The sequence below is a fragment of the Citrus clementina genome, unplaced genomic scaffold (assembly GCF_000493195.1).
Source record: "Citrus clementina cultivar Clemenules unplaced genomic scaffold, Citrus_clementina_v1.0 scaffold_3, whole genome shotgun sequence".
In the NCBI taxonomy this organism is placed as follows: domain Eukaryota; kingdom Viridiplantae; phylum Streptophyta; class Magnoliopsida; order Sapindales; family Rutaceae; genus Citrus; species Citrus x clementina.
This window is the reverse complement of record NW_006262339.1, coordinates 8,077,306-8,093,647: the sequence shown is the minus strand read 5'-3', so window position 1 is coordinate 8,093,647 and position 16,342 is coordinate 8,077,306. Positions and strand designations below refer to the sequence as shown.

Sequence of the window (16,342 nt, the reverse complement as noted above, 5' to 3'; positions counted from 1 at the left end):
AAATGATGCAGAGTAAATACATAATGGGTAATTTAGTAATAAAATTTTTAATTAAAAAATGTGTATTGAGTATTTTGGTCGGTTTGAATAAGCCCACCCATAAGAGTGCATTGAGAATTTAAATTAACATAATTACAATATAATTTGAAATTCTAGCCAAAATCATATTCAATATAATCTCTATAAATTAATACTCGATAAATTAATAATCTCTATAATATAATAAATTTTTGCGGTTCCGACTTGGGCCCTGAAGCTAAATTAATAATTTTGATAAATTAATAAAATAATAATTTTTCTAAGAACTCCTATATAACTATGTAGTCTCATTTATATCATAAATTAATAATTGTAGAAATTACAAATACTGTGAAATTACAAATGTAACTGACTATGTCAATTTATTAAAATATGAGTTTATTGTAACTTGTTTTTTTCTTCAAGTTTAAATCTAGTTGAATCTCATCTCTAATTTTTCTTATTGCATCTAAAAGTTCTGGGGTTGAATTCTCGTATTGTAATAAAAAATTGTGAAGTGTTGTTGATGACTTGAGTGCTTCAATTAATACAATTTAATAACTAACATTTAGTTTAGTTCATTGAATACATTTAGATAAATTTATGTAAATACATGAATTTAGTTAATCAAGTAGATAGGTACATTAGATGAATTAGTTCAAATTCAATTAATACAATTTAATAACAAACATTTAGTTTAGTTCATTGAATACATTTAGATAAATTTATGTAAATACATGAATTTAGTTAATCAAATAGATAGGTACATTAGATTAGTTCTAATTCAATTTATACAATTTAATAATTAACATTTAGTTTAGTTCATTGAATACATTTAGTAAAATTCATGAATTTATTTAATCAAGTATACATTATTTATTTAATGAATTTATGTAAATTCTATTAATTATATTTGTAAAATACAATGAATTTTCAGTCAATTAAATGTTAATTCTTTGTACTGTAAACACACTTTATAAATTAATAAATTATTAATTTATCAATTAATTAATATCTTTTTAAATTAATAATTTTTTATGATCCCGACATTATTAATTTATAAAGATTATAGTGTACATATATAAGCACCTTCTCACCATGGACGAATCGACCAGGCAGGGCATGGGCCCCGGGTGGCTTTTAAAAATTTCAAGGTATGATTTAAAGTGCCTATTTTCTTTAAATTTTGTAAAAGTGTCCCATTCGAGTTCTAAGAAAATGCCCATGCTAATTCAAAGTTTCCACCTGCTCCATGTCTAAAAGTTGGCAAATTCTTTAAAATTTATTTAGTTATTTTGATTTTACAAAATGTATTATCCACCCCCCGATAACTCACATACAAAAAATAAACTAAAAGTTTGACTTTTCTTTTTCATTTTGCTTAAAAATGTAAACAACTAAGATAAGTCTACTCTAAACAAAACTATTCTAATTTCTTCATCATAGAAAATCAACAGGCAACAAAAGTAAACTATGAATACTTCGTATAATTTCATCAAACACACCAATTCATTGCTTTTGTCATTGCATTGTCACCGTTAACAAGTGCATGCTATCTAAAGTATGTATTAACAATAAAACTATTATACAAGTACAGTTTTAAAAACATGAAAACTCGTTGAGAAGCATAAATATTATCAACGATTATTAAAATAGTAGTTGTGCTATATATTATTGTGTGAATTTTCAGTTTATAATTTTTTTTGAACGTGCCCCAGTTGAACAAAATTTCTGAATAAGTCGTTGCTCCTCGCCATGGTATAAAATATTTGGCAATTATCTAAAGTCATGAAAAAATGCATAACGAAAAAATAATAATAATATGAGAGATTATGTTCTATATAAGCATATGAACCCGTATATAATGAATAACACTACGATCTTTAAAACACTAACTCTTAACTTTCTGTGATGCTATGGTTATTGATATCACTGATAGGCATATATAATTTCATACAAGGTTAATTTGTTACCCTTAAGAGCTAAAGAACCTTAGAGTTAAAGCTGAACTGCCAAACCATCCTCAATGAGCCTGCCCTAGGTGGCTTAAGTGCACCCAAAATTGAAAACTGCCACTGATTCTGCAACATTTTAACAAACAAATTAGGATTTGCATAGTCCTTCAGTATAGCCAGCAAACATTCATCTCGACGACTCTTATTCTTTGTTTTTCTTTTTTGATGATAACAAGTTTATTCTGATTTCAACCCTACTTATACTAAACTACTTGATTGTATAAATAATTTAACATTTTACGCAGTAGAAGAGTCATTCATAGTTCCTCAGCAATATCATTGATTAGTTTAAAAGGGTAAAAATAAATACCTAATTAGCATAAGATAATTGATGAATCCTCCCAGCATCAGCATCTGCTGCTCTCCTAGGAAATCCAGAAGGAACATCGCAGTGGTATTGTGGTTCAATTTTCACCTTGGAGAGAGACTGTTTGGTATTTGCTTTGAATGCGAGAACTGTCTCGGGAAATCACTTCATGGGTGAGAACAGGGGGAACTTCCAGTTTACCTTGCACCTCATGGTATACTCCCCACAAAAACGATCCCAATTTGAAACCTAAAACAATGAGATCATTGAACTTGATAATGAGGACTTCTTTTACACGTGCAGGTCACGAATTTTATTAAATGAATCTATTCCTGCATCTCTAAGGTCCGGTAAATTAAATAATTCACATGTTTTCCTTCTCCAATTTTGTATCTATAACATGAGCAAAATTATAGGCCAATAAAGACATTTTATGTGGTACATGTGCATTCAAGTCTTCAAAATAGTAATGGAAACAGATTAGATATTACAATAACAAAAAGAGGACTGAAGAACTAAATGCTGTCTTAAAGATATCCAAGGTCTTTGCAAAATATAAGCTAAAATAAGTTGTGCCATGAGATGTAAACATCCTATTATCCTAATCAAATTCACAAACACAAAATGTACTCTTATGAGTAATCAAGCATTGGCAAATATGATTGATAAAATACAGAACAATCTTATTTTATAAATAAATTCATTAAGCTCACCTGAGGAATTTGCTTGCAAAATTTTTGAGGAGAAGATCAATAGTTCCACACCATTTATACAACTTTTCAGGACAAGATCTCGCATCTCTAACAGCTCCAACAGACTATCGTACTGCTCTTTGGACCTACAATAATAAGCTTCCTAATATAACATCCCATGATCTTCATTTTCTAGAAAGTTAAATTTTAACCAAGACTGGTTTCAAGGGTGCACCTCTGAAAATTCCCAGGGAAGAATATTAGTGCAATATCATCTATATTGGGCATGTCATTTTGAAAAACCTCCAGGCTAATATTGCAGCAAGGAACTGACGAACATGAAATCACTCCAGGCATCTCTTTCGAAAACTCAAGAACTTTGCGGTGAATTTTGCATGGAAGATAAGCCCAAAATCCATCATAGAACTTGCTAGAAGTATCCAAACTAAGCATCTCAATGCTTCCACTAGAAAAGGGAAAATCACAATTGTCAGAGAGTGACAATGGTGTATTTTTTGGATGGACATTCACTACATTCTGGTTCCCAGTTCTATTCGAGTTAGGACAAAGAATTCCTGATGTTGACAGCTACAAACATTGAAGATTGTGATGCACATATGATAAGACTAACAAAAAAGAATTAGATAGACAAATTACAAAGTAGGACCAATCCATGACTACTAAGATGAAGTACTGCCGCATGGAGGATGATCTCCAACATCAAGCCAAAAATATCAGCAGACAGTTCAAGCATTTGGGAATACAACTCGAGTGAAGACAAAGCTCCTTGAATAAACTGGTCTAATTGACCATGCAAGGAGCCTGAAAAAGCATGCCCCAAAAGCTCATAGTACTGACCTGATTATGATCATAAATAAAATGAAAACTAATTCTGAACAATTATGATGTCATAAATTTCAAATAAAGAAGAAAGAAGAGTTGAATGCGAAAACTATTTGAAGTAAATCACAAAATTGGTGCAAAGATCCTTCAGAAGTAAAAAGTTCTCTAACTTTTAAGTTGCGAGCCAAAACATAAAGGTCAGTTCCTTCAATGATCTAAGGCTCTAATGAGAATATGGCATTCTCCTATAGATACTTTTGAGTAGTTTTCTAATGATACAAAGAACAAAGCATAACAAAATTATTACGTAACAGAGGGACTGTAATTTACAGTATATTGACGAGGGATACATGGGCCTGTTCTGGCAACGTAGTAAGCAAACTTTCAATTACATTTCTATATAATACATTGTGCTGAAACACGGACGATACTCACAAATATCTATATTATTCTCTCTGACATTAACAAAACAATAAAACATGATTGTTCTTATTAGTGTATGTTAGCAGCTGCACATACTGCATTCCGCTAGTCTGAAACTTTCATTACTTTTCTATGTACTAAATATGCTCAGTAACAAATAAGGAGAGTATAAAATATCATGAAATAGGTCACTCACCACCAAATTGCATATGAAGTCAACAAAAAAGAATTATCTGGCTCATCATTGGGATCTAGATTGCTTGTTTGGATATCAAAGCTCTGAGCTAGAAGATCAGCAAATAGGACATCACTTGAAATGGAACAAGTCTTCTAATAACAGAGTTCAATTAAACAATAAAATGATAAAGATTGAACAAAAGAGTGAAAATTACAGGAGGCGAGAGAAAATTTCTTGCCTGAACTGATAATAGGTAAAGCATTTACTGATGGTGGAGGAGTAATATCAGCTGCCACCTCTACCCTTGAACCCATAGCTTCAAGGATTTCTACTGGCTCTTCTTTGCAAACAATCCAATTTTTACCTGAAACAGACATAAAAAGAGCATCCACATGTAAATACCAATTTACAGGGAGGTAAACAAAGAGGAAGCAAAATCCATCATTTATGTATTGAGACTCAATTGCTTAGCTGAGTATTTGGGCAGACATTGTCAAGTTGAATTGCCTCGAAGTAAAATAATCTACAGACACTTCATTGAGTCCTAGTTATTATTGGTCAGTATCATAATTGATACACTTTTGGGAATGGCAATAAAATTTAAATTAGGACCATATTGTGTGATTGTACTAATTCAAATTTCAGTTTTTCTGTGTTTATCAGCCTGTTGATGTAAAACTTCCTGGCCATAATTGTCAAGGAGTCTTCGCACCTTTCAATTCTTTTGATGTTTGCGGCACTTGCTGCTGAGTAATTGAATGGATCTCCTCAATGCCTCCTAGAAGAGGGTTGCAATGGGATACACTTGGATCAGCATTTACCTCTTGCGGGGATAACTTTGAAAGGGAAGTTTCAAATCTGGGAGTTCCGTTGGACTTTGTTGTCAACGTATCTGTTTGGCAAGCATGGTTTGAGTGTAAATTACTCTGGGTAGACAATTTGACATTTGGGCCTCCCACTGACTGCCTAAGATCCCTACTGGAGATATCAGTTGACGTTAAGGCCCCATGACAGAGCTCCTGCACAACAGACTTTGGTAATACTTGGCCTTTAATTGACCGGCATTCTTCACAAAACCAAACGATTGGGCGACTAAAGAGAAGAAATTTCATGCAATAGCTGGAAACCAAAAAATAAAAAAAAAGCAACATGATTCAATAGAAAATGTTAAAAGGTTTATACAATAAATCAAGTTAGATCAACTATAATGCACGTTGAATGCTTGTGAGATGATGGACCTTATCTGCATAATCTAAACCATTCCTACCAGTTCTGTACAGGTACTTTGATCATACAAGATGCAATGATAGAAGCAACCAAGGTAATTTAGACTTGTGTTGGAAATCTCAATTAAAGAAATACCAACTAACTATACATACTTTAAAAAGCTAAAACAAAAAATACCAAATGCATTAACATCTTTCCATTTCCATTGATTAAAAAGTTAAAATAACAATACCAAATGCATTAATTTCTTTCCATTTCTATTGATCTTGCAGGCTTGCTAGATGGTGCTCAGAAGATACACAAGACAATGACAGCACAACGCAATAGGAACACACACAGAGAGCAAGTAAGGAAGGGAAACAGCAGCCATACATATGTTCTCGAGCACTTTTGCATAGATAGCAAGTTGCTATCTGCTCAGGCCAACCTCCATCACCACATATGTCACAAGGTTTAACCTGCAACATAAAATGACCAAATTGAACGGCGTTAACAAAATCATGGCGACGACCATCAATTTGCTGACATATGTGAGAATTAAAAGTACACGTCAGCTCATAGCATGCAATACAACACATTCTGCGTTGTTTTAACTGACAATTTTTGGGGCAACAATTTCAACTGCAATTTTGCAAACAGATCATACTTTCTCAAAATGGAAACATTTTTTTTTTTAATCACATAATTCGCCTGCCCAATTTCATGTAGGTTGCCACCGGCTTGAGTTTTGCTCGCACTCAGTCATGAAAGAGAAAATCTTAAATTTTAATAATAAAAAATTAATCTATTTATTCATTTTCAGTTCTACGCAAATTCTTATTATTATTAACTACAGTAATAATTATTTTGGCCCGCCAAAATAAATATAAAAAGTAAAACAGTTCCAAAGAAAAAAAAAAGCAAATATTAAGAATAAAATAAATGGGACCAAAGAGCCAGCAGGCAGCAGCTTTACAAATATCAACTCACTATGATATGAACGGCGACGAACGGCATTTTTAATAATGGCAATAAAATAATGAAGTGAAGAAAGTAATTAAATAAAAAAAAAAGTGAGAGTAACTAAACGTAAAGCGAGCATAAAAGTAAGAAACAGTGAATGTGCATGTCGAATTAAAAAGAAAAAGGGTGTTTTAGGTTTTTTACCGTGCGAGTTCTTCTTGAGTCTCTCATTTTCTTGTTTTTTCTAACCATGAAGGTGTCATTTCAGAGACGGTAGGGTTCTCCTTTATTACTGGTTGGTCCAACGGTGGGGTCCAATATCGCACAAACTGTTCTTTTATGCATCCAAGGGCCAGTAAATTGATTACTTTTATTCTCACGAGTCTTATTTAAGGATAGATATTTTGACACGTTATACTTGCTGGGTGCCACTAAATAATTGGATGGGACCCATCCTCGACTTTTCTCTGTCTTTTTTCTTTGAATTTCTCCCAATTTTCTTGATCCGTTCCTTCAAGGTTTTGCCTAACTAACAGACGAAGTTACGATCACGTAAAACATATTAATGTGAAAATAATGGTGCGTTTGGTATCGTTGTCCAAATAGTATTTTTGAATTTCTTTTATAAAATAAGAATAATTAATTTTTGATGAAAATAAAATTATGTTTGGAAGGTTATTTTAAGAACAGTACTTGAAAATAAAAAAAAGTAAAAAAGTGTTTGGTTATTTGTTTGAAAAAATGAAAAAATGAAAAAATGAAAAGAGGATAGAGAATTATTTAATGAAGTTCTTTTTTAATAGTTGCATTATTTAATGAAACCTTTATGAAAAAAATAATATAATACAATGAATATAAATATATATTTTATATGATTAAATAATTTATCTATTTAGTTATTATATTATGTTGTATTATATATCATTATGAATGCATATAGGTACATAGTTATTTTAATAATTTCTTAAAATTTTTTAATTATGCAAATAAACTTTAGTTTTAAGATAATATCAATTGAGAAAATCTTTAATTACTTTATAATTATCTTATTTTTATTTATACTACTTGTGAAGATGTAACCTTTTTATTGATATATTTTCATCTATATATAAAAGTTTGTAATCATTTTTAAATAACTGCATATTGATTGAACAATGTAATAATTTACTATAATAATTATGTGACATTACATTATATTTAAAACATTTTACATAATAATATTAAGAGTGATAAGTGATTATACTGTATAAAATAAATTATTATTACAGTTATTAAACATTTGTTATAATAGTTTATTTATTAAATTATTTCTTTATTCATAGATCCACGTAATATATCCTACAATGTTATAAAGTCAAGATGGTGGGGGCGTGGGGCCTTTAACAGAGAACAAAAGTGAAACAAAATGGTTCTCTTGTTTTCTTTGTAAGCATTAGAAAATGAAAATTTTTTGTTTCCAATTATTGCATAATTTTCCACCAAAATGAGCCTACCAAACAAGTTCTCTACATTTTCTTTTTCGTAAAACGAGCCTACCAAACAACTCTCCAATATTTAAAACTTGTGAATGATAATATAACACTCAATAGGTTATAGTCATATTCTTCTTCGTTTGAGCTCCTACGACTACATCCAAAAGCTTCATGTTTTTTTCCCTATTTCTTTTTCGGTTTCAAAGTTAAATAACAACATCAACAACAACAATAACAACAAGACTTTAATATGCTTGGGAAAGATCAAATTGGATGTGAAATTGAAGAAAAAAAAAAACATACCAGGAAGAGAGAGAAAATGATAATGAAACTAATTTTATTTATATGTCCTTAAATGTAATTATAATAAAAAAGGAATTTTACGAGATTAATTAAGGGTATCAAGTTATCAACAGTCCAACGTTCTTTTTTCACTCGTATACTTACTTGCCAATATTGTGAACTAAAGCATTATCTATTTATAAGTATTTTCTTTTTACAGATTATTGTTCCAAGAAAATACTTTATATTTATAACTTTTGATGAACTATTTAATTATGTTTCTATTGACAAGAAACATATTTATCCTAGTGATTATCATCTCTTTCTATATTGAAATTGAAAGTTGGAGTCTCTCTATATTCTGTTTTTTAGTAGTATGTCTTTTCTTCATACGAATCAATTTTGCTAGAAATACAAACAGAAAATAAAAAAAGAAATAAATTTGTAAAATCATCCGACATAAAACCACGAATACTGTTGAATTACAATTGTTTTAACTTACATATCTTTTAAAATAATGAAAAAAATTGTAACAGATAGTAGAATCCGTATATTTTTGAAGCTGCTATAAATTATAGCAGCTGTAACTTAGCAAACTTCAAATCTCTGAAATCAAGAAGTTCAAATCTATAATTAAAAATTTTGAAATCACATACAAAGAATATCAAGAAGCATGTCGGTTCAAACTTCAAACTAGAACTTAAACTAATGGTGATGAAGAGAATCAAACGCATTCTGCAGGACATTGAACAGTTTAGGCCACGTGGGCGTCCATACAAATCTTTGAAATATACCAGGAAAAAAGAAAATTAAATTAATTAAAAGCTAGCAGATTTTTTCTGAGTAACATTTTATTTAATTTAATCGGAGCCTGAGAATGATGAGAACGACAAAACAATTCTTGACAGTAAAACTGAAACTCCAACAGACTGTGGACCCAACTCTCTGAAGCTGTAGCCGAAAATAATCTTCAATTTTGCGGCATTTTCAATTTTTTTCTTTTTTTCATAATAAGATAGAATAGAATAGGGTAAAAGCTCCTTTAATCGTTGTATTTTTTAAAATATCTCGAAACATCTTTACTGTTAAAGTATTGATGTTTTTACCGTTATTTTTCATTTCTTTTAGCTTACTTTTACTATCATTTTATAATAATTTTTTTAGATATTAATAAAAAGAAAATAATTAAATTATTAATTTAACTCTAAAAAAAATTATATTAATTTTTTTTTACAAGTACCGTTTGCACACTTGATAGTTTGCATACAATTTTTGACAATTAAAAATTAATATAATTTTTTTTATTTTTGGGGTTAAATTGGTAATTTAATTATTTTATTTTTATTAATGTCCAAACAAAAAATTGTTATTAAAGGGTAATATTGTAAAAGTAAGCCAAAGAAATAAAAAGTAACGGTAAGAGTATTAATACTTTAACGGCAGAGATATTTTGAGGTATTTTTAAAAATATAGAGACTAAATGGATACTAATTTTAAAATAAATGGACTAAATGATCTTTTACCTAATAGAATACGATGCTATATAATTAGTATATAATACTATTTTATGTTAAGTAATTCAGAATTAGATTGAATTGGAAAAATAAAATAATAATTTAATTATTAAAATTAATTTAGAATAGATAAATATTTATTTAATTCTAGTTTAAATTTGTAAATGAGAACTCACTTAATATAAATTTAAAAAATTTAATTATAAAATGTATTAATATTTCTATTTATAATAATTTATATTATAAATTTATAATACTACACTTTATTTATTAAATATCAAAAAATATATTATTTATTAGTTTAAACTCAACTATATATTATATAACAATTGCTTTAACAACAATATAATTAAACATGTAAATTTAAAATAATATTATAATGTAAATCAAATACATCTTGAGATAAATTTGAACTTTAGCAAAGTAATCCAAAGGTGCCCCAACAGCACATTTTTGTTATTCAAGACTAGGCCGTGGACCCTTAAAATACGTTTAAAATTGAAATTAGATCATTATAATTTAAAAATTATAATACAAAAAATATTTGACAAACATAATCTATTAAATTTAAAAATTATGTTGATATAATTTTTTATTTATATTATATAAAATCTATTATTTCTTTAATATTTTAACAAAATTATTATTTAAAATTTACATTTACTATAAATTATTAAAATCAGGCTACGATACAAATGTATACCGTGCCACAAATTTTCCTAAATTATTAACTTTTATTTTATAATTATAATTTTTTAACCACAACTACTTAAAATCTACAGTAACTACACTTCCAAACTGAACCTTAATTCCACATCCCAGCATAACCTTTAAGCATCAAACATGGGATTAGTATTTTTTGATTCGAAATAATCCTATTCCAGGATACTTAACTGCAACGAAGCGTGCCGGTAGTACGGTAGCGTGATATAGAAGACTTTTGAGCGTACATTATGTTAAAATACACCCTACATAAACCATGAGCACAGTTTTAATACTAAATAATAAGAAGATAATAGGTTCTAAATTATCATCATCTGAAGTGATAAATAACTACTTTCCCGATCAAGATGTACAAAACAGGAAACAAAAAAGTGATAAAGAGAGAGACAGTACTTCCACTCGCCGAAAAGGACTAAAAAGCTCATCATCTCTTTTTGACAAGTAGAAGAGGAAAAGAAAAAGAAACTTAGCCAGCTAATTAAGGTGTCTTTAGATAATTAACACAATCACATGCATACTCCATCTTTGCACATTGAGATCCAGCATCAAGGACACTGACTATAGTACCACATCTCCATCCTAGTAGATGTCATGTTGATTGTTTCTTTCAACCCCACAAGAGCATCGAGCCTGAGAACAAGAGGACGACCAAAAAAGACAAGAAGGCAGAGTTTTGCAGTCTCATCCCACCATGACTATAGTCTGTGTTGGGCATACCAGATCCCGAAGGGCCTAAACCAGGACCAACTCCTCCCAACACTCCAGTTCCAGTTGATGGTGTGGTGGTGTACGGAGTGGTGCTGCCCGGAGTGGTGCTGCCTGGTGTGTTAGTCGTTGGAGTGGTAGTGGACGGAGTTGTTGTGGGTGTGGTTGTGCCTGGAGTACCTGTGACTGGTGTTGTTGAGGTGGTGCCTGAAGTGCTGATCAATGCACAAAAACAAGACATCCATAAAGAAGTTAGTTTAAGGAATGCTAACAAGTGAAAAGCTAGATAGTAACCATAAATGCTTGTGAGACTTTCAAATAATATATCGTAGCTATTTGTGCCACAAGCTCGTTGTGTAAAGGAATCAAGTGATGTGTGCAAGCTTCAAAATCTCTGAATTCCACATTCTTGATTTAGAAGAACTAAATTCAGTTTCAACAGCTTACACATTAAATTTGTTAAGCTTATATCAACATTCCCATATAATTACTTTTCAACTGTTTGAGCGTAACATAGTGTCTAATTAGATACACTACAGCAACACATATCAACCAATATAATTTTAAGATTGACAGTTCATCTTCTTCCCACTAAAAGGATGGATTTTATATACTTTGGTAAATGAATTTTAAATCAATGATTAGCCTAGGCAAGGGGGCTGGTTGGTGGACCAAAGAATCATACATCATGGTCTGCATATCTATTACAAATTATTCTCATTCAATGATCGAAAGCATCTGAATATTGCCACTTAAAGACAATAGAGAGAAAAAGATAACAAGAAAACAGAACAGAAACACATTTCAGTGATTTTAATAATATTTTCATGTTATGGTCACACTGCCACATTATTGAAACAGAAACAACCAATAAATGCTAAAACCAAGCATTTATTTTCATGTGGTATGCTAAAACCAAGCATACCACAGAATGAGATTAAGTAAAATAGTGTTCAGAGGTTAAAACCAAGTGGGCTGTGAGTCCCACTCACCATATCAATATATGGTCAGATTTGGATTTTATCAAATGGCTCAATATCGGCTATACCTAATCCAAAAATGATGTGTGTGCTTTATCACAGTAACATCAACAAGAGTGCCCCAATAAAATTGGTTGTACTGAAAGAATCACTCAAGAAACTTTTTTTGGACTAGACAAGCACAGGCCTCGAGACATCAAAATAATTTCAAAAGTTGGCTCAAATCTCAAAACTAGCTTGCCCATCACACGGCTTTAAGGCAGCTCTACCAGCCCCACCATTCCAGTGGGGGCACACTTTTTCTTGTTTCAATGTGGACAAGCCCACTGTGAAATCTCCTTCAGCACAATTATGAGTGGTCATCAATAAAACATAGAAGACAGTGACACAAGTATTTCAACTTTCTGCCCCCCTTTTTTTGTTGTTTTCCAGTGATCAAGCTACACGTGAACGGTAAAGATCGTATCACGCTTTTAACAGTAAAAGACTGAAAGAGAATAAAATAGAGAGTACAAATAATAATGGGGTGCTTAGCCTTTACACTGTTTAATTCTTAGCTATTTCTGAGTTTTATTAATTTCTTTAATCCTAATTAAACTCGAGTTCACATAATTAATTTCTTTAATCCTAATTAATCTCAGGTTCACATTTGGTGAATCGTATTTGGATTTGATTTAGAGATCCCAATAATGGCAGTGTGACAATGAAAAAAGTTCCGCCAGTGGCTCTTAACAACTTTGGTGGCCAATTTGGATCAAGTGGGGAACGTCATCATGCAATGACAACATGAGTCAATACGACAAAAAGAGCTCATTTAGAATAAGTTCAAAAGGGAAAGGAAAAGAAGACGTAATAGATTTCACGGCAATATTTAATTACCTTTTGATTTCAAAATGGATGCCATATGAAAGAAAGCAGTTTGATGAAGACTTGAGTTGTTTGAGAAAAAGCTACCTTTTTCACCTTGAAAAAAGTTAAGATGCCCATTCCACCCACAAGAAATTCTAAGCGTGAAAAACAAAGGTCTTTAGGCAAAAGAATCTAAGTTAGACGATGACGCACCCGAAATAAAATACTCAGCTTTCTGAACGCTCGGTGGATATCTATCCATCTAATGTTCAAATTCCATACAGTTCACTCCACAGTGCCTTTGACAAGCAAAAGATTATAAATCTCAACAACTTTTAGACAATTTCATCGAAAATACTAAGAAATTATCTTGACCCAACTTCGGTAAGATCATAGTGTAATGTTATAAAGAAAATAGAAATCTCATAACGACCAGCACATGCATTTTCGTCATATAACAATAATAATAATATGCCAGATGTATATACCAAAATTTCTCACAAAATTCCAAAGTTATTCTGTGTCCATGTAGATTTTTCTTTATATTTATAATCTAGATTCTTCCTCCGTGTGGACTCTTAAGAGAGAAATCAAGCATCCTATGTAAAACATTCAAAAAACATACCAAATCATATCCTGCATATTGTATAACGACACTTCCGATTTAACTGTCCCTGAATAGTTAGGTACCCCAAATAAAAACTAACGGCACCCCGAAACACTAGCATGAACAGTGTCAGAACTACTGTGGTAGTACAGTACATTACATTACGAAGTTTGAATGTGTCGGGTCAATAGAGAAAATTTACCAAATGGAAATATTAAAAATAAATAGCTATAGAGAGAGAACAGAAAGGGGGACCATACATACCTGGCACTTGAAGGATAAGAACAGCCAGCAGTGCCTGCAAATCATCATGTGAAAAAAAAGAGTGAATCTTTGTGGATTTTACTTTATTACCATTAGGTAAAATAGGAAAAATGGTAAGTAAAAGTGAGTGGCTGGAAAGAGAGGCTACTGGGATCGGTAGTGGCAACGGTTGCACTTCCGGAAAAATCACAAGAGCCTTGAGCTTGACCCTTTCTCTGGAAATAGCTGTTGACAGCATAACTGCAGTGAGCTTTGACAGTGTTGGGGTTGTAACAAGGCCCATTGGAATGGATAGGGTTACAATCAGCCCCAGCTCCACAAGCATAGTCCAAAGCTTTTTGTAAAACTGGGTCACCCACTCCATCTTTGCAAACACACCAGTTTGCAGCTACCATAATCACACAGACAAACAAGAGGGAACAAAAAAAAAAGATTAACCCTTGTAGAAGAAGGAAGCAAAATAAAAATAGTTAAAAATTGACTCAGAAAACTGAAAGGCAACTTGGGTTTTTTTTTTATATTTTATAATCTTCTCTTTTTTAATTTTCTTTCTATTAACTAAGAAAATAGTTAAGTTTCAGGCTAAGAAATTTCTTTTAAATGAGAATAAAGTGAGGCACCATATATAAAGGAGAGATTTGAGTCCGTGTATGCAAGTAAAATGTCATTTTTTCATACCAACTAAAATGAATCAGAAAATTAAAAAAAAAAAAACAACAGATGGGTATGCACGAAGAAAGGGGAAAAAAAGGTCATTCCTTTATACTCAAAATTTAATGTCAAGGGATAAAAATAAAATGAGATCTCAAATCTCCATGTCTACAAACCCAAAAAAAGGAAAAAAAAAAAACAATGGTGGCTAGCTTTGTGGAGCTTCACTACAAGAAAATTAAAAGGTGACTTGAGGAACTTACTTGAATGCCCAGTGAAGCCAAGGAAGAGAGCTAAAAGCACCAAAACAGCCATAACTGAATGAGCAAAAGAAGCTTAGAGACGAGATAATAATAACAAATACTTGCTTGTTTGGCTCCGAGAAAAGTTTGTCACAACACAAACAGCAGCTAGGCTAAGGCCTTTGAGAGAGACTGAGAGAGAGAGATTAAAAAGTTGGTGACGCTATAGGAGATTGTGAGAAATGCAAGGGGGATTATATCTAGACAAACGTTGGTGGGACGAAGGTGTCGGTTTGTGAGTGCCTTTTTTTTTTTTTTCGTGCGTTGCTCACTTCACTTAAGCTTACAGCTTACACTGTACTTGTACTACTAAATACTGATTAGTTATATTATACACTGTTTATTACTCTATCGTCTTTACCTCTTATCAAGGAAGAAAAAAATTACTAATTTTTCGTGGGAGTTGAGCAAGAGCTTAATTTTGGTCGGGGGTCGGGGCCACGGCTGTTGTGGTACTATATTATACTAGCGGACCTGTCTATGGTACAGGTTCTGTAACAAACATCTCCCGTCATCCCACCATCCGATCTTCTATTGTTTAGTTTCTCACTCCCCATCCAACCACATCCAACGGCTGATGCTGCAGTCTGTAGCTTACAGATTCTGTAAGCTAGTCAAGTCCTATACTAGTAATGTGCATGTGCGGTGAAAATTTTGACTGAATGATTGAGGAGGCAAGCGATGTGAACTCTTATCAAGATTTTAAACCGTATTTATTGGTAATAAAATAAAGTAAGAAATTGATCTCATATCAATAACAATTAGTATGTGTCATGAAGTATTTCAAACTTTAATAATTTTTCAGTTGGATTAATTGATACTTCATTTTTTTTTTGGATATAAGGTAGAAGATTCAAAATTCTTTATAATTATGAATTTAATTTAACATATTGAATTTGTTGATGCGAGATTCCGGTTCTCCTCGTTCTACGATCAGGATCTCTGCTCGATCAACTTCGTCACGACCAGGAGGTCTCCTCGCCAGGCTTCTTCTCCAGAGGTCCCTGCGTACACAGATAAGTCAGAGTACGCCGGTTGTTTTCCCGGCGCAAACCCTCCGACGCTCAAGTCAGATATGAAGGTTCGGGAAAAGCTTGCCACAGGTCTTATGGCGTTTCTTGTGGTTTTCTCCCCTTTTCTCAAGAATGCCAACCCTTTTACCTTCGTTGGCTACCTTTTTATAGGCTTCCTCTGAATCTCAGTCTTCCGCTCTTTTCGAGACGGTATGGGACTCCAACTGCTGCGTTATGGGCAAAACATGGGATCTAGCGTGTTACGCCACGGTTCAGGGGAAAGCGTGGCTGCCATGGCTCTGTGAGACCTTGCGTGTTACGCCACGGTTCTGGGG

The 16,342-nt window shown here is 32.0% G+C and overlaps 2 protein-coding genes across 8 annotated transcripts; both read right to left on the bottom strand.

The window, feature by feature from the left end:
• Positions 1-1,848: 1,848 nt before the first annotated feature.
• LOC18049029 lies at positions 1,849-6,913 on the bottom strand. Of its 7 annotated transcripts, none has more exons than XM_024189651.1 (9): positions 6,850-6,913; positions 6,076-6,161; positions 5,189-5,507; positions 4,715-4,840; positions 4,495-4,582; positions 3,268-3,498; positions 3,054-3,178; positions 2,344-2,589; positions 1,849-2,099 (listed from the first exon to the last, which is right to left on the bottom strand). In XM_024189651.1, exons 2-8 carry the CDS (start codon positions 6,097-6,099, stop codon positions 2,438-2,440), a joined length of 1,065 nt encoding a protein of 354 aa, XP_024045419.1. In that variant the 5' UTR covers positions 6,100-6,161; positions 6,850-6,913; the 3' UTR covers positions 1,849-2,099; positions 2,344-2,437. The 7 variants fall into 7 exon arrangements, with proteins under 7 accessions (XP_024045419.1, XP_006440741.1, XP_024045420.1 ...); XM_006440678.2 differs by having other exon boundaries at positions 5,189-5,495; XM_024189652.1 differs by lacking the exon at positions 6,850-6,913 and adding an exon at positions 6,673-6,739.
• A 4,002-nt stretch (positions 6,914-10,915) lies between these two features.
• Positions 10,916-15,268, bottom strand: LOC18049028 (PLASMODESMATA CALLOSE-BINDING PROTEIN 3). Its single transcript, XM_006440677.2, has 4 exons — positions 14,956-15,268; positions 14,190-14,429; positions 14,042-14,075; positions 10,916-11,556 (listed from the first exon to the last, which is right to left on the bottom strand). The coding sequence occupies exons 1-4, from the start codon at positions 15,005-15,007 to the stop codon at positions 11,244-11,246; spliced, it is 639 nt and encodes a 212-aa protein (XP_006440740.1). The 5' UTR covers positions 15,008-15,268; the 3' UTR covers positions 10,916-11,243.
• Positions 15,269-16,342: the final 1,074 nt, after the last annotated feature.

Coding starts and splice junctions, on each gene's coding strand:
- LOC18049029 (XM_006440679.2), bottom strand. CDS start 6,281: ATGTGTTGTATTGCATGCTATGAGCTGACGTGTACTTTTAATTCTCAC. Junction 3,179..3,267: donor TTCCCTGGGAATTTTCAGAG/GTGCACCCTTGA, acceptor TTATTATTGTAG/GTCCAAAGAGCAGTACGATA. Junction 2,590..3,053: donor TTTGCAAGCAAATTCCTCAG/GTGAGCTTAATG, acceptor TCATTGTTTTAG/GTTTCAAATTGGGATCGTTT.
- LOC18049028 (XM_006440677.2), bottom strand. CDS start 15,007: ATGGCTGTTTTGGTGCTTTTAGCTCTCTTCCTTGGCTTCACTGGGCAT. Junction 14,076..14,189: donor CGTTGCCACTACCGATCCCA/GTAGCCTCTCTT, acceptor GATGATTTGCAG/GCACTGCTGGCTGTTCTTAT. Junction 11,557..14,041: donor TCTTATCCTTCAAGTGCCAG/GTATGTATGGTC, acceptor TGCATTGATCAG/CACTTCAGGCACCACCTCAA.